The sequence below is a fragment of the Lepidothrix coronata genome, unplaced genomic scaffold (genome assembly GCF_001604755.1).
Source record: "Lepidothrix coronata isolate B3197 unplaced genomic scaffold, Lepidothrix_coronata-1.0 Scaffold10, whole genome shotgun sequence".
In the NCBI taxonomy this organism is placed as follows: Eukaryota; Metazoa; Chordata; class Aves; order Passeriformes; family Pipridae; genus Lepidothrix; species Lepidothrix coronata.
This window is the reverse complement of record NW_016690190.1, coordinates 3,933,882-3,955,180: the sequence shown is the minus strand read 5'-3', so window position 1 is coordinate 3,955,180 and position 21,299 is coordinate 3,933,882. Positions and strand designations below refer to the sequence as shown.

Genomic DNA, 21,299 nt, shown 5'->3' with positions numbered 1-21,299 from the left:
GATATGTCTCACCTACTGTTCTTGCATGGACAATTTAGCAGATGTCCAAACCAGCCATAACTAAGCCATTTTTTTCTCTTACCTAAATTTACAGCAACTAAATTTTGAAGTAGGAAGATAAAGGCTAATTTGCCACCTTCCACTTCTGTTATGCTTTGCAAATTTGAGTTGAAAAGATCAAATGGGTGGTGAGGGAGGATGGAAGAAAAATAGTAACAAAAAAAGCTATAATACTCTTTTTGTCTCACATCTTAACTCTTGCAGTTGCCAGAAGAAGAAATATACTTGAAAAACAGCAAGGCCCTTAATCCCCCAAACTGAGCAATCAAATCTACACCCAGGGTTGAGATATAGCCTCTACCTGCTACATCACTTGCTTCTCTCCCTAGAGCAGTACTGTTTACCTACAGAAATGAATCCACTAACAGAATATCAAGTGTTCCTAACTGAAATGCAGTTATCTGCTCAGATTTCAGGCCAAATATTTGGCTCTTTCAAAGTTTTCTCGGCTTTAACAGATTATGGCCTGCAAAACTGCATTTAACTTTCAGGGCAAGGATCATTGCTCCTCCTTCGTTATTTATAGCTCAGGGCGAAGAGATCCCGGTTGTTCTTAAAACTAATATGCTACAAACAGATTCACCTAACTTTTATTTTCCTATAAACTCACATCCTTGCTTTTGTATTAGAGGTTAACAGTAAAGTTTCCACTTACACTCTTCATGTTTTCTATGCCTTAGCTGTCTCCTCAAATTGATTTCTCTTCTATCCTAAATAATCCTGTACTTTAAGAATTCAAACCCTTCACTACAATTACTAATACCCTGCAGACAAAAAGGGATCATTTTCTTTGTGATGAACAAGGGAAAAAAAAAAAAAGAAGGAAAAAATCCCACATAAATGGGTCAGAGAGAGTCTGGCTCTTAGGAGCCTGAGTTGAATCCCTAGAAAACAACAGCTTCAGCCTGAAGACTAACATGGTGAATGAGGAATCCAAATACTTAATCAGGGTAAAGTACATTTATTGTGCATTCTGGTCAACTCCCCCTGCATTTTGGTTAGGTGTTTAACAGACCTTCCTTAGAAGAGAGGTTCAGGAACTGATCCACTTCATGGGGTTCCAATTTAATCTCTGGAAGAACTTTCTGGGTCAGTGGTTTCATCTAGAAAAGAGACATTAACAGCATGAAAACCCAAAGTACACATCTTAAAAATCTTAATAGAAGGACACAAGGATTACTTCTCCATAAATGGAGAGGTTTCCTCTCCTCCTCCTCTGCTACATGCAAAGCTTTAACTTCTTTACAGAGTTTGCTAAACCAGGCTACAGAGAATACTGCCCTGACTACTCCTACTATGGCTTTTCTTACTACTATATTTAGCTAAATAAAAAGATTACGCCTCAGAGATGACATTTCAGACTGAAAGCTAGCAGGCAACCCACTCAAATTACTTCTCTTAGCAACAGAGCTGCTGCTAGGATCTGCTGGACTGCACAGCTTGAGCAGGGACAGAAACAACCCTGGGAGTTGGGGAAAGCCTGTTGAAGGCCATTGTCATCTGGGAGCAAGAGCACAGTGCCAGTCACTGAGCACCAAGTTGTCAGACCCAAGTTCATTTCACAGTGTGGAGGAGCAGGAAAATAAAAGTCACAGCTGACTGAAGTTGGGAAGACACCTGGTTTGCCCCACTGACAGGGGTGGGGCACCAGGCTGCCAAGCTGCTGCCCAGAGTCTGTGTGCTACAGTCCCAGGCTCGAGGAAGTCATTCTGGCACATCAGCATGCTAACTGCAGCTGAAATCTCTCTCAGTAACATATATAAATAATCCATGCAATAGCAACGAGCCACCAGCTAGTCCCAGAGCTCCCTCTGCAAGTCACGGCATCCCAAGCTACGGCAGGACTGCGTACCGGGAACAGCACATTCAGACTAGAAGAGGATTACGGGAAACTTGTGTTCAATTTTCTTCAGTTTCTCATAAAATAATTTCTGTTGCACGTATTTCTGATCCATGTCCAAGTGGAAACATTTATTTTCAGCATTTACCAGCTCCATCAGGCCTGGACAGATATTGCACCCTTGGGACCGAGAACAGTCATGCTCCTTCCTCCACTGACTGGGGACCCTGGTGAGCCATCAGCTGCTGCAGTTCATTCTCCTTAACCCAACCACAGCCAAAATGAGCACTTTAGAATGCCCACTGGCTGCTCCAGCTGTGGCCAGAAAGGCATTACAAAGCTCCTCATGAGGCAGGCTGGTGTGGAAGCAGCAGCAGCCTGAAATGTCAAAGCTTCACAGATCTGGCAAAAGTAACTTTGCAGGCAAACGGGGAAACTCTCCAGTCAATCCAAACAAGGAGTCTTGTTCTCATTAGGGGAAGGCTCAGCAGCACTAGAGCAAGTTATTATTAAAGACGCTTAGCTTGTCACAGACTTGACAGAGCAAATGGATTAGTGAGTTCAGGTGTAAAAGGTTCATCAGAAACTGTTTAAATATTTTCAGAAATCCAAGAGCCCCAGGCTTTGGGGCTAGCATAGAAGACAAAGTTGTGCATCCAACCATTAAGACCTGAAGATGCAGACAATGTGTTTTGAAACACACGCTCTTACAGCAGTAGGGGGACACCAGCAAACACTAAAAGCCATTAAAGCAGACTGCAGTGTGCACTCTGAACTGCCAAGCTTTGGCACCAAGGAGGATACACTGCTATGCAGTCTTAGGAGAACCTATAGCTAATTGTGCAGAGAGGAAAACAGGAAGTCTGCAAGTACCAGGGCATCTGTCTGTAGTTCAGGTTGTTCTCCCTCCAGTGATGTGGCCGTGACGGTGAGACTGACGGAGGGAGCGAGGCCTGATGTCTCACACAACCCTGGCTCAGTCTTTATTGATGCTGGAGTAAACTCTGTAGCCAGACACCATTCCTCATTTTCCAGGTCACCTGCCAGGGAAGGAAATTGGACACCACATGTTTAGGTCAGAGACAGAAAGGCTACAAATGAAAATAATGTCATTCCTCCTCCAGAGAAGGGAAACAAACACAGAAGACATTTTAGTCTATCAACAAAACTCTGCTCTTGCTATTCAGCTCTCAGTCAAAGCAGACAACCACGCTGTTTCAGGGCTGTAACCTAATCCTAGCCCCAGGATACACAGAGGAGCAGCGAGGAAAGACTCCGAGCACTAATCACTGTACACTGCTGAAAGCTGCTAATGCATAGCAGAACAAGACCAAACAAGCCACTGGGTAAAGCAGCCAGGGAGCCATGTACTCAACACACTAATGCCTGCTGACTCAGTTTTATTCCTCCTAGAGATAGCCTTTAGCCAGACTTCTACTGTTTGCAATCATCAAATAGCTTAAATGGTGATATTATACTTTTAAGAACAAAGTATTTTCCCATTATCAACTTCATTTTTTTCCCCTCAAGGATTCATTTAACAAGTGTAAAAAAGGATATAGGCTTTGGTGACTTCACAGGAGCACCAGTGACATGGTGATCATGCTGATTTTCTCCCCAAAGCCTCTGGGAAGTCATAGCATAGGATGCATGTTTTAACTGGCAGCAATGAAACAGGCATCACACAGTGATGATTGTCCCCTAACTCCACTTACTGCAAGTTCACTAATCAGAAGAAAGTCATGAAACTTTTTTCTGGACAAAGCTGAAAGGTTGGTCTTGCACTGCCAAGAACCTGAAGAAGGTTGGCTTGGTAGGTTTAGCTCCCCATTTCCATTCATGAAGCAGCCGCTGTTTGACTTGCTGAGAAGAGATTTACTTTCCCAGGTCTGACATATGACAGAGGGTCAAGAACTCAAAAAGACTCAACCTTTAAAACAACTCCACAAGGCTATTAACAACCCCTCTTAAAATTGTAAAATAATCAAATGCATTTTTGGCAGTTGCAATTCTGCCTTTAAAACCTTCCAATTCCAACTGCTAGAGTTTAGTTATGTAAGTTCTTTTCTCTTGCAGAAGAGAAAAGCTCTGCACCAGCTGCACTGCATCTCAAAAGCATGTGGCACAGTTCTGTGCCACAGCTCATCAGGAGTTGTGAGAGGCATGTCCATTAAATCAAGCAGCTGGAATCTGAAGGTAAACATACATAAAAGAAAACAGAGTGCTGATCTTTCTTTCAACACCTTCTACTGCCTTCATACAGATCATTTATCAAATATACAACATCAGAACAGAGGGCAAGTACGTACACTGTAGGGCTAGTAAAGAGAAACAGAGCTTTGAATTAACTGCACGCTGCATCAACGTCCTGGGAGGCAGCCACGGTGCTGTGGCTGTGCCACCAGTATTCTGCAAGGCTGACAAAAGGCCCTTCACATCTGAGTGCATCAAGCTGCTGAGATGTCAACAGAGTTCAGCTGCAAGCAGGTAACAAAAATAAGAGTGGGTTTACAGCCTCTGTGCTGCTGTGTGTCCTTGCTATTAAGACCACACACACACACAGAGTACACAGGCACTGGGCAGACACTGGGTGACTGGAAAAAGGGAGAAGAATGTACATCTCCAGTTCTAGTAATTACTTTGTGGTGGGACCTAACCTCCACCACTGGCAAGGAAGGAGGTAATTTGAGTAAAGACACACCAAGGAATTAAAAATGAAAAATAAGTATCCTGTAATCAGAAGCCTCATGAACAGCAAGCTCATCTCTGCCAGAAGTAACTGTAGAGCAAGGGCTAAACACTGTATTTAAGTATCTGGAGAGCTTATTCCCAAAGCTTCCTGGAAAATGCAGAAATGTAAAAATAGAAGTATTTTTTGGAAAAAAAAAATAAAAGGTATCACTGTCTAAATACTAACTCGGGAGAAAGGACATTGCTCTATGGCAACCATCCTTGAGCCTCTCTACTCACAAAGATGAGAGCACAGCTCCCTCCCTGCTTGCTGTGTGTCCATCATTCAGGTAATACCTTTAAAGTAGTATCTGCCTGGGAATCCAGAATCCCTTGGTCAATGCAACTTTGAAATGCCTGTTTGGATAACTTCTGTCAAAACTTCCCCCACATCGTGATGTGCAGAGCCTCCTCCTGCACCTCTGGGTCGAGCTACACCCGTGGCAGCACCATCATCTGTAATCTACTTTAAACTCCCTTTGGGAGGGAAGGCTAGGGATAAAGGAGAGCTATCAGTGAAGCCAGTAACTGTAATTAGCCCTGAACTTTCCCAAATTTGTATCATCTTGCAAGAAGAGAAATCTAGCCATGGGTGACCAGCAAAACAGGGCATGTCCTCTAAGGCTGCACTTTATGATGTTTATCACCTCTAATCCCCAGGTTCATCGCAAATATTCAGCAGCTCTAAGACAGTAAGATATGCTGGCCTTCAGCTAGTCATTTGACTCCTCTGGAAGCTGATTTTGCTGATTAACTTGACATCCCTGCCATCATCATTTAGATCTGCATAAACTGCTCAGAGTTATTCTAGGCTTTAAAACCAGTCTAACCAGTTTGTAGGGTTGCAGATGGTTTCCAGCGACACTGAGATAACTCTGAAGAACTGTATCTAATACTTTTTTGACACTGCCTCTTATGATGCAAGGTGACAGGTCTCATTCCAGATGAACAACCCTGTGAAAGAAAAGGACAGAGGACTGGTCAAATCCCACCTTGATAGTCCTCTGTCCCCACTTTTTCCAAGGCCCTGTTGCACGCTCACTATCATAGTGTTGTGCAACAAGTTACTTTCTTTTGACACATTCCAGCTTCCAAAGTCTCGGATGATCTCTCCTCTGCTCCAAGAGGGCTGCAAAGACATTTCCCACTGTCCTTTCTACTCCTCCTGAGCACAGCAGGTTGACATTATCTGAAAATCTTAGTTTACTCTTATAATTCTCCATTTATTCTTATAATAGTTTATTCTTAGTTTATTCTTATTATAATACCTTAGCATCTTAGTCTACTCTGCCAAGCACTGTACGAGCAGAGCAGTGGCAGCCCTTCTCCCAAAGCCCTTAAGAATACTGCACAAAACCAGAAAAATTCAGGCAAAGAGGAAAAATTGAGCAGACTAATAGATTACTGGTCATACAGAGAGGTACAGCACATCCTCCAAGACAAGAGTATTTCTGATACAGGGTTATGGAGAACTATGAGGGAAGTTTCATGGAATAATGAGAACAAGCAAGAAGGTACATGTGAAATACTGAAATGAAAGGACAACAGAGGCTGGCTCCAGGGACCCACTGGAGGAAAAGGGAGGGTCCAAGCAAGGCATGCTGTGGAAAGAAATTAGAGGTGTTTATATTTGACATGATCCAGGAAATACACGTGAACTATTGAGGCAGAATCCAAAACAAGAGGCTGAGAAAATAATCTCCATGATGGTATGCATTCAAACAGATATGAGTAAGGCAACACGGCATCCTCTAAGGTGAGGCAAAATACACTGCAAGTCATTCAGACAGAGAGAGAAGAAAGCCTCAGCAAGAGATTCAGCTATCCAAATGGCCAAGAAAACAGACATCCTAAATATTGTCACTTCGACTGTTAAAAATCTCCTCTCGGGCTTCAAAACACAGACTCCAAAGTCCACTGTTGAACAAATTCCCTTCCCAGGTAAAGTTTCCTATGAAACTCAGAACTTCACCGTGCAATGGCTGTTTAGATGAGAATCATTTCCCCTTTACCTACCCTTTCATAAGTCCATGAATGCTAAGGCATTTTGGCAGATGGAATATGTAATTTAAAGAGACTACACAGTACTTACCAAAATCCCAGCTAACACTCCTATGTGCAATGCACTGGTAATTAAATTGCACATCCAGATGATGTTAACTGAACATTCGTATTGAAAATCACCCAGGTATTAAGAAATACTTATGAATGTTTAACTCAGTGTCCTTTTGCACATCACATACATATAAAAACAGGAATGTTCTAATAATGTGATGAAACAATTTCTCTTCAGAACTCATGCCTTACCCAAAAAGCAGAATGCATGGCGCTCCAGTATTTGAGGAGATATTCCATGTTTTGTTATTCGCACTATCTCATGCATAGCCTCACCTCTCCTTAACAAAATTCATATTTTGTTTCCACAGGGCTATTTAAACCCCTCCCAGGGAAATGCTCCACCAACCTGAATTCATTTCCACAATGGTCCTGAAAATTCAATTGAGACATGGAGAGATCAAGGCCAAAAAGTAACTAGGAATTTAAAATGGCCAACTGGAGACAACTGGAATTGGATTTTTCAGATGATTTAGCACTGTTATTATACTTGATCAAAATACAGTATGCACTGAGCTTTCAGGTTCAGCTGTGAGCATCTACCACTACTGCAAGTTAAACATCACATTCAAATCACGCATCCAAAAACCCCATTCATCACAGCACCCCAGGGTTTGTGACACAAGCATCTAAAATCTCCTGTATCCAAGAGATACATTTCTTCAGAAAGCTTTTCTGTGCTTCTTCTGTCATCAAGCTTGTCCCACTTTTCCTGCAGTCTTATTTAGCATGCATCTTCCACTATTTTCTTTTTTCTTCAAAAAAGGCAGAAGCCTTACAAACTGCCAAAGTTAAGTACAATCAGTGTATTGAGCTAAGTTCTCACTGACAGGAAAAACTGCAAACATGTCCTCTTCTTTCCCAGCTGTACTCATCATGAGTCCAGTTTGGGCCCAAATATGCTATGCAATGTGTTGTGAGATGCCATGTATGTGGGTGATAATGCAAGAGATGAAACTCCAAATGGGACATAATTCCCTCAGTACTGTAAGTGTAAGCATTGTATGTCGTGCACATCTTCAGCAAGGTGTCCAAACAAACTTTCTGTCCTCTGTCTTTATTTCAGAGGTCCTAATCCTGTCCCAGGTTCCACCATCTGCAGTTAAGATGGGCAATGCTCCTAAGATCTACTCAACATACCACAAGCGGACTTTTCGCTTCCCTTCCTCCAGATCACTACAACCAAAAGGGAAAAGATGATGCAATATTTTGCACAACAAATGTTTCAGAGCTCTGAAGCCCGTTATGAAGACTGAGTTATTCACATGTGCTTGGCTTTAGGTACAACAGATCCAAGTCAACTTCTATGCTGCACACCTCATACATTATAATGATGATTTCCATCAGAAATGTGCTCCTCTAAGCATTCACAGCTGTGGCAATAACCAGTATGTGTGATTTAGGCGTGCATGAAAAACACACAACCAACAATGGCTGTGTTTTTACATGTCAGAATTAATATATACCATTCCTGTGTTCATAAAAGGAATTTTTAATATATCTGTATTTATATATAGATATAACAAATTAGACATAGTCTCTTAACAACACCATGTGCAGCTTTCTAGGATACTCATATTTCTCTGAAGAACTGCAACATTTTGCTTCTTTCCTTCTTCCATGGGCATATTATGGAAAGGCAGGGTAGGAAAAGTGGAAAGCAAACTCAAAAATGCTTACTTCAACTGTACAGGTTTCTTTAAAGAGTTCCCCGAAAGTTCTGCTTTCCTTTTTAAATTATTTCTATCCAAATAATTCTTCAGTCTTGTCCAACATGCCACCTCCTTTCCTGAGAATAAGTAAATCTTCTCCAACATTGACTAAATTTCACCCTCTCTGACAGGTGTACAGAGAACCAGAGCTTACAAAATAACTAAAAAGATCTCCCTTGCTCCCCACATTCTTTTCAGCATTATTCATTAGAGTTTAACAGAGACACTTACTGGATAACCAAGTTGTATCAGTGAGTTACTGTGCATTTTTAAATAAATGAAATTAATGGTGCACTCTGTATCTCACCCTCACCCCTCCCAAGTACAGAGAGTGCAAGTATTCAGAGAAACAACATGGTTTTCACCTTTCTTTTACCCTGCAGTAAAAAGTAAGATAGCACCATTATGTAAACAACCCACATGAGGGGTGTACCACTGAACCTCATCTTGAAGTGGAGAAAAGCCCATACCACCATTACAGATTAACATCACATAGAAAACAGATGCATGAACTGAACAACATTTCAAACAAGCGTGCAAGCAAGACCTGCAGAATCATCAAGGGATATCCTTATCTGTATAAGCAGAATGAAGAGGCAGCTTTTGCCTCCTCCTTGAAGTTAACTGTCTGAGCAACAGATAAAACAGCTTAGAGAAAAACAAAACTGAAAACTTAAGGAGACCACAACAGACTATGGGTCAAAGTGCTCTGCACAGGTATTAGAAGAGCCATCTCTGAACAGGGTAATGCAGGAAGTTCCCTAATGAGTCAAACTGTTCTCCAGCCAAGCACATTTAAATAATCTCCCTCTTCAGCTGTGTTACAGATTAGATCAATAGGGCTTCAACTAATTCCTTTTGGTCCATGGCAGACCTTACACTGTCATCATGAACCAAGGGCTCGGATGCACAGCCCACCCGGCTTCTGCACAGCCGTGCCATGTACAACCATATGCAGTCTCAGGCTCAGCTCATCCCATGTTAATAACACATTTTGATTCAGATGGTGCTTAAACTTGCCCCAAGGGCCCACGTTTGCAAAGCTGTACCTTGGACAAGAGTACGGTCCTTGCCCGAATCCCACCTCTGAAGTTGTTGCCTCTTTACATCTAGCAGAAGGATCCAAGGGTGCTCACCAGCTCTACACCACAGAAGTACAGCTGCAAACTGGGAGCCAGCCAACTGCAAGGGGAAAATACCTCTTGGAAGAGGTCCACAAGTTGTCTGTGGGGGAAATGACTGCTCACTGTCAGCAAAAACACCCCACCAGCTGCTGATGCACAGATTTTGGGCATGCTGCTGGACATGCCACTTGCTGGGAAGGAAGTTCAGCGTCCCCAGCTCTGCAGTCTGAGCCTCTGCAGCCTCCCAAAAGTTGGACCTTTATGGAGGAACAACTGCCTCCTTGTCTTTCCCCTGGGGTCGAACGGTCCTCAGTGCCCAGCTCTGGGCTCACGTAACATCCCCAGGCAGACACAAGCCTTGTTCATCATGCCTGAAATGCTGAACTCCAATGCCACTACTGCTCCCCCTCTCTCCTTCGTGAGGTGAGAGCCCACATTCATTGACAGTTTCTCTTATAGATTTTCCAGAGGACATTTCCCCCTCCCAGCGTGCACACACACGCCCACCACAAATAATGAAACCGAAGCCCTCAAAACAGCTTCGACATAGGAGATACTGTTTGACTACCAAACACTGAGGTCCTTTTTAAAGTGCCACAAAGGGAAAATTAAATAAAGGGGCAAAGAGCAGCAGCAGCAATAGACAGTAATCACAATGCAGCAGAAATAGCTTTTCTCCTAACAAAAGATCATCGCTCATATTGGCATCCCCTCTGCATGGCATGGAGTTCATCTAAAACCCACAATCATTTCTATCACTACCAAAGTTATTAAGATAGAAACAAAGACATATTGTTCCTTCCATACATAAACAACAAGGGTCAGTATCCTCTTTCCTGTGGAGAATGTGACAATTTTCAATCCAAAGCATCTTGTCATGTAAACCCAGTCAGATGTCTTGGGGTTACAGGTTCTGCTTTAACCTCCCTTCAGACTAACACTACATAAGCATAGCTGGGATACAGTCCCTGATAATTCTTAATTATTTTGCTCAGGGGTTGAAAACTGCTATTTTTATAGCATCACCCTTCATATATATATGTGGGAGTTAGGCACAGACTGATGTGGTAGCTGGATTTACAGCCTTAAAGTTCGATACCATTAAATGTCCTGTAAAAGACTATGATTTTGTTTTAAGGTATATGACAGTTACCCACAGAAGCACTATCTTCAAATAAAATAGTTCTCTCTCACAGGTCTGGATTCTTCCACTCACACCCCACGCAGATGTTGTGAAGGCATATCTGTGTTATGGCAGCCATCAGGCTTCAACACACATTAAATGGACTTGATGCTCACAGCGCATCGCCAAGTGAGCATTGAGCTCTCAGTGCAACACGACAGAGAGAATGAGATCACTGCTTTCACAAACAGCAGGACTGGAAATAGGAGGACTATTCCCCTAATATGCATCATGTGGGAAACTATTCCTGGGAAATCAGCTCCTGCAGTCACTTGACCAAGTTCTGAAAAGGAACTGCAAATGTTCCTGTGTTGAGAAAGGCACTGCAATAGCTCAAAGTCTAGAAGATACCACCTACCTTGGGAAACACCAAGGAAGTGCAGTTCATTTAGACTGCATCCAACCAGAAATCAGGAGGGAACTTAATCACAGCCTACAAACACCTAGGGAAAGAGGTTTCTGAGAGCAGATGGTTCTTTAACAGGAACAAAGGCTATACTGAGCTCTCATATATGTGGAACTGGAAGCTAAAGGAGGTCAGACTGCAACTAAAGTTGCCAATTATTAACAGTAACCATAAGTAAGCACCAAAATCCCCACCTCTAAAACAAAACTGACATTTTTCAGACACACTGCTGCTCAAGTAGAAGTTACAAGACTGATGCAGAGTGACCTACTGAAACTTTGGACCTTGGACATATAAAAGTTCAAAAGCCTTTTCATACTTTAGTATGAATTTAGTTGCTCTCCTACAGAGTTATTCACATACAGAGCAATGTTTCAGGCACACGGTGTGATTCTTGGGGTGTCCTGCACAGGGCTAGGAGTTGAACTTGATGATCTTGATGGGTCCTCTCCAACTCATCATATTCTATGATTCTATCACTTTAAATCAGCAGATGCTGACAAGGACTGACTGCTACATTTCCACATAAAAATCACCCAAAAACACACTATCCCCACTAAATAGCTTTCTCCCCATTTCCTAAACAAACACATAAAAATAAGAAAAACTATACAGGAAAAAAGTTGCAGGAACGTGCTCTCAAAAATTATAGTATGGTTTTGACAGCAGCTTTTCAAAATACAAGTGAATTTCTTTGTTCCGTTCCATTTTCTTTGAAGTCAGGGCAGAGGAGGTTCTATTTTCATTGTTCCTATTACACTGATTCAGTATTTGGTGAAAAACAAAAGCAGGACAATGCATCTCTCTATATATAGGTTATATAAAAAAAAATAAAATTAGGATATAGAAGATAGCCTACTATAAATAGGCTATATTATATGACATACATATACACCACATATACACATGTATATTATGTGTGTGCATATATATGTACACATACAAAATGTACGAAGACAAACCCGAGCCTCAAGCCCACAGGTATCTCTATGCAAAGAGACAGCACATGACACTGCTGGTGGACTCCACACACAAGAAAGCATTTTCGTGTACACAGTCCTGCCTGAAATGAGGGCTGGATTCATTGCTGAAGGGCTATTTGCACTGGAGAAGTGGGAGCCACATACAGTGATTTTTGGGGTTTTGGTTGGTTGGTTTTGGTTATGTTTTTCTTTTTCAAACCATGCAGAGAGATGGAGTTGAAGTTTAAAAAGCAAATTCAAGCTTTAAAAGCACATTACAGGAAAGCATAACCTCAGCAGTAAAAAACCCAATAACAATACAGGTTACAGTCTGAGGCCAGCCCCAGTTTTGGCACAGCTAAGAGTAAAATAGAAACACGTCATTTCAGCAATCAGTCTGTCAAACCTTTAGCCAAGGCAAGCTGCTTCAAATCCAAAAGTAACTTCAAAGCATTCCTGAGCAGGAAAGCATGAACAAGAGAGGCAGGTGAGGTCCCAGACTAGTCTCAAAAGCAGAGCCCTTGAGGGAGGGGGAAAGGAATGCACCCAGCCCCCTGGCCACAGCTTGAGGAGAGACACTGTACCAATGCTATTTGGCTGTCCACTGCCTCTGCCCTGTCAGGCTCACAAAGTAAAAAACATCTAAAAAACAAAATGCAAGATGACTGTTAAACATCCCTACCACCTGGGCTGATCTCACAGGATGAAGCACCACCTCACACAGATGTTGCAGGCTCTGCCTTCACATTCCTGCTACACACCAGCCCTTTGGTATTTCTTGTACTCGGCTGTCATTTATGGATCTCAAATGTCCAAAACAAGGGACAGACACTATCTTCAAGTCTGTGCCTACAGCTGAGAAGGTGAAGCATGGGAGGGCAGGGAAGGAGTCTACATTCACATCTCAAGTCACAAGGATGGTAACCATAGTCCCTGATGAAACTTTGGTCTTGCCTTGCTCCTCCCTGCCCAACCCACAGCCCTCCCTTTCTAAAAGGCTGCAGAGACTGGAAAAATGAAGACAAACATACACCAAACATAACAGAAAATTAAACTTCTTTTCCTATTCATTTACAATTGTCAGAAGTGAATCTGTGCCCCAAAGGGCCACAATGCACAGTAAGAGGTCTCCCTTACCCATCAGCCCTATTTTCAGTCTCTCCTCCTAACTTCTTCATGGCCTTTCAAGAGCATTTTCCACCTCACAACTATCCACTGTCCTTCTCTGCAGCCACTCTGCAGTTGTCTCAAAAATGCCTGGCCTCAAAACTAGAAAGCAGAAACCTGGTGGGAGAGAGGTAGCAGTGTAACTGGTGTGGACAGGGACACAGCCTCCTTTTCCATGTTACAGCCTGAAGCCCTCTCTGGGCCATATGCCTTATTCACCAGTCCAGGCAAACAAAAGTTATGGTCAGCCAGCTGCAAGCAGGCAGGTCAAGCCTATAAATATTCCTCTCTCTCTTTCTAGTATCTTTACTCTTAAAACTTTATGCAAATTCAATCTAAGAATAGAGTCTCGTCATGGAAAGAAACCAAAAGACTAAATGCCAGATGTCTTGTACATATCTGCTCTAAAACTGACACCTTCAGAGACCCCACACTAGCAACAAGCTGCAAGTATGTAGGAAAGTTATTCTGCACAAGGCTGGAGAAATAGCCTCAATACAGTGAAGTCAGAGGAGTGAATAAGCGGGGAAAACTGGTGTTTGGACTTTGCTTTTACAGACACTTAAATGTGTTCTCACCTTGAGGTTAACAGGAATTCTCGGGAAAGTTAAATCCAGGCTTATGAGTTTCCCAGGTTTTACACTTCTAGTTCATTTTAGAAAAACTTTATATAAGATTTACAATTACAGGAATAGGTCAATTTAGCAATTGTAGAAATTGTGGTAACAGCCAGGTAATGGCCAACAAGAAACAGCTCCCAGCACAAGTTACTTGTTCCCCTGCAAGAGTGGGCAAGAAAGTGATTATGGAGTCAGAACAAACAATCAATCCAACATAATGGCTGAAAGGAAACATGAAAAACATTTTTAGTAAGGCTGTGGGAAACTTGTGGGGGAAAAACAAAAGATGGAAATAGATACTGAATGACTTAAACCTGTCTTGTAGATCATGTACTGAACAAGGTGGGCCTTGTTCTCAGCTTCCCTGCACACTGGAGTTCAAAAACCACTACAGACATTGGGTGCTATTGAAACAGATGGAAATAACTAAGGAAATCTATTTCCCTCCTCCTACAGGCTAGTACAGCTGAAGGAGGAGGGCAGAAAGGCAGGTAGCAGAGCAATATGACATGTGGCCTGCCTGGTGGCAGCACACTTGCTCCAGTGCCATGGGGATGAGACCGATGTCCAGGGTCATCCTGTGCCCATAAAGACAGCAGGATCCTGTCCCAGGACAAGCCACACACCCCCAGCTGTCACTACAACCTGCCATCTCCAACAGGTCTGTCACCAAGGAGACAAACTCTAGTTTTTAAGGCTATTTTAAAAGCAGGCAGGTACATTTCCCTTTAGGACACCAGACCCATGTGGCAAAAGCCACTCCTGCCCACATCATCGTGGGTGGTGCATTAACATGCACCCGGTTAGAAGTGACACAGGGAGCCAGCCTGCACCTCAGCACACAGCAGCACATGGCACCTGAGAAGCTGCCTTTGCTGAAAGGAGTTTGCAGCTCCAGATCACATGAACAGAGTAACCCCTGGTGTGAGAGAGACAGCAAGATGTGCAACAGGTGCCACTTCCAAGTCCACATTATGTATCCATATGGGCTAAAGGGCCTGGCCCTAAATGACCCCGAGGTTTCCCACTCCTCATGCTCTCCCCATCCTTGCCTGCCTATAAACACTCACTGGCCTGGGAGGGAATGGCATTTCTGCACACCCTGGGAAAGAACCTGCCAGCACTCATTGCCAGGACAACTGCTAAGAGACTCACCAAGAAACACTGCATTACTAACTACACTACAGAGCAAGAACAAAGCCTGTTTGCCACGTGCTTCGTGCATAACACCAGGCCCTTAGTCCTCTAGAGCTAAGGGCAAAGCTCTGAAATGGCACCCAGACACAGCTTAACTGCTCTGTGCCATCCTCCTCCTCCTCACACTGCTGCTGACCGCAGGCACACAGGTCCACAGCCACGTGTGTTTACAGCAGATATGCACACACATGCAAAGTGTCACTCATGAGCCTCCTCACTAGCCCGTTTTCACTCCCAGTCCTGGAGGACAGAGTCCTGCAGAATCGTAAAGCCTGGCCATAGAAAAAACAAAAGCTCACTAATCTGCCCAGTGGGGTGATTATTTGGAGAATGAAAATTTTTTGGGACATTCTATAAATAAATCACTCAGCCAACCTCATTTCTCAGCTCCTGCCACTCCACAAAACCTCTCCCAGTTCCCCAGCAGCAGGAGATGATCCTGGAGCATATGAACCTCCCCCTCCACACCCTGTACCTCCTGGTCCCCGCAAAGGACACTGGTGCTCCCAGTATCTGTCCCCTTACTCCACCAAAGGGACTGACATTCATTAGAGTTATCAGGAGCACTGTGTACCTTCACCATCTAACAACAGAGATGCTTTCAGTCTCCAATGTCAAACCTTGCAGTATGGCCATCCACAAAATTCTCCTTCCCTGCTCCCACAGATTCAAGAACTGAAAAATCAGCAGGGTCATGCCTTTGAATATCTGTCAGACAGCCAGGTTCATTCTAATACTACAATTTTCTCAAGTATTTCTTCAAGCTTCATGGTTGTAAAGTCAGCAGCTACAAAAAGGTTGTGAGCATGATTCCAGGGTTAAGATTAAATAAAATCCCAAACACCAAGAACAACTCCTCCTCCTCCTCCTCCTCTCTTATGAAACACTCTGCAGAGTGAACATAAGATGAAATGTTTTCCATTAATTTTCTATTTTTAAACCCCACTTGTTAATGTTTCTTGGCTTTTTAAAACATCATTTGACTAGAGCTCTATTAATTACCCAGTGGTCTCAGCAGTATGAATTTCTTCAGGATTTTTCCCCAAACAAAACTCCCCTCACTTTTAGCCTAGTTTGAAACTTCTCTCTTTTAGCCTAGTTTGAAACTTCTCTCTATTAACTTTTAGAGGAGCTTGGTTTCTGATGTTCCTTGTGCTTGTTTCTCCTGCCATAATTAATATCTCCTGTATGAGTTAATTTAAAAATATTCACATAAAACAGCTAGGAAATACAAAATGAGAAGACTTTCTGCAGATGATGTTTCCAGATCATTTCCAAAAACCCTGCCTCACATTGAAAAGCCTTCTCACAGGTTTTATTAGTTGGCATCTTGTGAAATCTCTAACAGTTTTCATCTTGTTTTAAGAGTGCACTCTGGGCTACAAAGCTGTCAGCCTTTGAAGACACGTCTGGTGGATCTTCACAAACAGCTTAGCTCGTTAATGCTTAGCCACAAGCACTTATCTCCCTCTCTTTTATTGTGATGCAGCCTAATACTCCACTGCTTTGTACAGTAAAGCTAATGGTGAAGACATAAAACAATTATTAGGACTGGAAGTCTGACATGGCGATTATTCCTTATAGTTACCAGATATTCATGGTCTTGTTCCTCCAACAAACCACTTCAGAACAAGCAGGTTGCATCTCTTCCTCTCACCATTCTTGCATTTCCCCTTTTTCCCCTCCAGATGTTTATAACTGCTGAATTACAGACAACTGTTAAAACTGCTGTGGGTTTTCATAATTTTCTATGCATCGCCATTTCATACAGCCACAGTATCTATAAAACTGCAGTTGGGTCTTTACAAGATCACCAGTTATTTCCTGATGGGCATTATTTTTTTTTCTTTGCCTTTTTTTAAAAAGGAAAAAAACTCTGGAACTTCAGCAAGACCAGTTCCAAGACTGGGGCAGCATCTGAAGTCACATTCCCACACATGTGTTTAGAAACATAAATAAGATGACCTGATTCTCATTTTGGGATAACAGAAAGCTCCAGACACTCACCACTGAAAAATAAGTGTAGTTTAAAAGGTTGGTTTGTTTGTTTTTAATAAACCTGAAAGGGATCTCTGAAGACCATCTCATCTGACTCCTCATTCAGCATATGGGCCAAGTTGTATCAGGGTGCTCAGGGCCTTGTCCAGCTCAGCTTTTAGTATCTCCACAGGTGAAGACTTCACAGCATCTCTGGATAATTGCTCAAATGCCTGACCCAATCCCACTGTGCAAATGCATTTCCTAATACCCAACTGGAATTTCCTTTCTTGCAGCCACTGTCTCTTATGCTATCACTGTGTATCTCAGAGGAGCCTAGCTTTGTCTTGACTGCACCCTTTCACAAGATAGTCATAGACAGCAATAAGATCTTCCTTTTCCTTTTCCTCCAGAAGACCAAACAAAACCCACCTCACCCTTTCCTTACAAGTCCTGTTCTACAGTACCCAAACTTCATGGTGATCCTCATTTGGTTTATCATTCTCCATTTATCTTCAACAACCACAGACTCAATACATGGAAGTAAGTGTATTTCTGGCCCTCCTACCACTTCTTTTGATCAACTTTTGACTCAAAATGATTACAATGCAAAGTTAGTAACCTCTGTAAAAAGCATTTGTATGCACCCTTAGTGCACCATCACCCCACCAGGAACATTTCACTACTGCATCATCACGACAAATGAACATGGGCTCAGTGTATTCTACCTTCATTAAAGTTGTCATCAGTTGAGATGTGGGTCAAGGGAGACTGAGGTCGAGAGTCCCCACACAGGGAATAGCTGTGTTCTGCCTGGATGAGGGGTGCTGGGGATGCTGGAGACAATTCCACCTCCATTATTTCATTCTTCTCAGACAAGAAGGGATCATTCAAGAGCTGGCCTAGGACATCAGGTGAAAATTCATCCAGGAACTCTGTGAAGTGCTGTGGAGACAAAAAGCAGGGAAAAAGTTTATCTCCTTGCCTGTCTGTCACGCCAACAACAGGAGAGGATTGATCAGAACGATCTTATATCTGCACTGGGCATCTGTGCCAGTCAGCAGCAGGCTCTACCAGCCCTGTCTAACAATCTGCTTCTCCAATCACTACTTCAAGCTGAAGAGCTACAGCTAGAACAAAAGTCCTCTCAGAGGCATACATTACAACAGAAGAGCCTGTCATTAACTTGCAACAGAAATGGAAAATCGAAGCACAATACTCATGTCCTGAAGTGGCCTCCTCCCCCTACTACACAAGGTTCTCACTACAGTGCACCACCAAAAACGGGAAAGCACGTTTCCTCCAGGAAAGTACATTTCCTGCAGGATTTATCATCAGAACATTTTGTGTGTGGAACAGAATATAGGGGGTTAATGTTCACTGAAGCAGAAAACAAAAATGAAGCATATTCAGACACAGACTCTGACACCACGTATGACTATTTTAGCTGTGCAGAACATTCAGTGTGCTCTAGGAAAACGGGCCCTGCACATCCGCAGCCAAGCAATTACGACACTTGCTAAAAATTGGGTTTTCTGAATGATGTATGTATCTATTTTAGAAGCTGCCTTCCACCTAGGACTAGAGCGCATATCCAGCTTCTAGGCCCCAGAGCTGAAGCTCCTGACAGTCAGAACTAATTACCATTTTATCTATTACACTGAATTCATTACACCAGCAGCACATGTTATATCTGTATGCAGTAGGAAAACTTTGTGTTTGTTTCTTATTCAAAATGAGTAAAAACCAAATCTTGCAATCTACTTCCTTGAGACTCCAGTGCAGTTCCCATCAATAGCTGAAAACTCTGCGTCTCTTCTTGGTTTTGTTTCCAGTGTCAGAAAATTACATCTTTGACAGACAAAGAAACTGAATTGCAACAAATCATTCCTGCTCATCTCATTCACACAAAGAATTCTATTTTTGTACAAAAATACTTGTACAATGAATTGTAATGAGATTTTCTGAACAATCAGGCATTATCTTCCATCTTATATAGGAATCTTTGTCGACTGGGGCATGATGCAATAAAAGTCTAAGTTTGTTTGATTTGCTCTGTTTTTGCAAGCAGTATTGATCTTGGCTCTTCATCTTGCTCTCTTCTGCAGAAACAAACACTGAAATTCAAGATTTGGCTTCCTGTAGGCTAAATTAGGACTTAAACAAGTCAATATTGTATAAACCCACGAGGGAAGCTGTGTGCTCACACCCTCATCACACCCTCGTGCACTCACATTTCACAGCTCCAGCAGCACCTGTGGCCTAGAAGCCTGATGCTGGAAAACCCTGAGCACAGCCAGCTCTCAGAGAGTTCCCTGGAAGTTCGAGCACCTCTTCCAAGATGCTTACAAATGCTAACTGTGCCTTTTTTCAAAATCAATAAGTCTTCAGTCAATTCTGACTGACACTGAGGAAAAGAAAATATTTACCGAACATAAGGCAATAAACAGAGGACCACAGTTGCTATGCTGGAATAGCAAGCTAGCTAAAGAAAAGCCTTTACAAATGGCAAAACAGATTTGCAGCCTCATATTTACTTACTGTAAATGATAACACTAATAAACAAACTCTCAGAGGAATCCACAAGAGGGTCACGATGAACCCAGAAAGCCTTGTTTACTTTAATTTTGATACCCAAGGACTCACTAGGACTTCACATCCAGGTGCTTTCCAACAAGGATGAAAGTATAAACTACAATTCCTCACTCTGCAAAGAGAAAAGAAGAAGGATGCACAAGACTAGTTGAACACTCTGGTGCATCAATAAAGACACCGATAATACAGGGTAGGCAGCCATTAAACTGTAAGCAAGGGACAGAAATGCTTCCCAACCACGAAAGAAGTCAAGGATGAACCTACAAAAAAAGCAGTGCCTTTCTTAGGGACAATATATTCCCCCACAGTCTACACATTTCTTTTCATTTGGGCTAATGGCAAGAGTCAATTATATTTGTTTACATACTTTCCTAAAGCTGGAACATTTCCTTCTTTCTAATTCTTGTATGCATTATTCCGACTAATGACCAGCAGATGCTGAAATATGACTGATACAATATTTGTAACCCTGGTTTCTACATGCAGATACCTTATCACCAGCATCATCCAATTTCAGGATGCCATCCTTGAAAATATCATGCCTATGCATTGACTTAGTCTGACACTAGTTAGATGTTATACTTCACTAGACTCAACAGAAAGGACAACATGACCACAAGCTACTCAGCTATTTTTGGCAAATTCACAAATAAATATTTTTATTAGCCTTCTGTTTATTACTGTTTTGATATGGAAAAAAATCTTATCAGATGTTATAATACTTCTTCCATTTGACTGAAGTTAGGTCCATCAGATTTTATTTATTTTTTCTTTTCTGAATGGGGAATTTTCCTACAACCACTTCATGAAAAGGAATGGAGGAAACAAATATTCAGCTTCAGAGAGAAAGAGGACCTTGGGGTGGGGAAGGATGTTCAACATGTTGATCAGTAATTGTGCTTTCTCCTTTTCATGAGCAGCTGTAAAGCAGCAAGCTGTGAGGAAGAAAAGAATTTGCATTTACAACAGAATCATCTGATAGCAAATAAATGGTCGGTTTCTAAAAGGATTTTTTAGTTTCATTATAATTCTGAAACTTACTTTTAATAGTCTGTGATAAAACTTTGAATACTGGCCAATAGAGAAACCTAAAACAACTGCCACAGGCCAGACTGCGCAGCTACAGAACTCAGGGAACAGACTCAGGGATCTGGACTTCTCACTCAGTGATTACAAAACACACCATCACTTGATTTACAGGAATCTTTCATATGTTATACACTTCTCTACTACAGCAAATGCTTAAAGCTAGGTCACTTTCTTTTTCTTAATAAAACAACTATCTCATTGAAAGTGGCTCCATTTGCTTAGAGAAGTTAGAAAGAAAAGGCATCTGAGCAACAGCTAAAGCAGAAACAATCTGGGCACAATTAGGCCTCCAGCTCCTCAAAACTTCCACCTACACCTAAGCTGCTCCTTCTGTCTTTTCGAAGCACGTTCTCCAACTGCCAACCCTCCTCCTCCTCCTCCCCTCTCTGCTTCCATATGCACCTTAGTGGTCATCAGCCACTCCCATAGCTGGAAAGCCTCAGAATAACCCTCAATTTTGATACGGCAGCAACCACCCCTGCACTCAGGAACAGGAAAGGGCAATTTAGGGAGGAAACTGAG

General features: G+C 42.4%; 1 protein-coding gene across 2 annotated transcripts in view; it reads right to left on the bottom strand.

The window, feature by feature from the left end:
• CREB3L2 (cAMP responsive element binding protein 3 like 2) overlaps positions 1–21,299 on the bottom strand; it is an 83,588-nt gene that overhangs the window by 21,538 nt on the left and 40,751 nt on the right. For both annotated transcript variants that reach the window (XM_017804795.1, XM_017804796.1), the window contains exons 2-4: positions 17,822–18,038; positions 2,774–2,940; positions 1,076–1,163 (exon numbers count right to left, since the gene is read on the bottom strand). In XM_017804795.1, the coding sequence (XP_017660284.1) occupies positions 1,076–1,163; positions 2,774–2,940; positions 17,822–18,038 (472 nt within the window). The remainder of the gene's footprint in view (positions 1–1,075; positions 1,164–2,773; positions 2,941–17,821; positions 18,039–21,299) is intronic.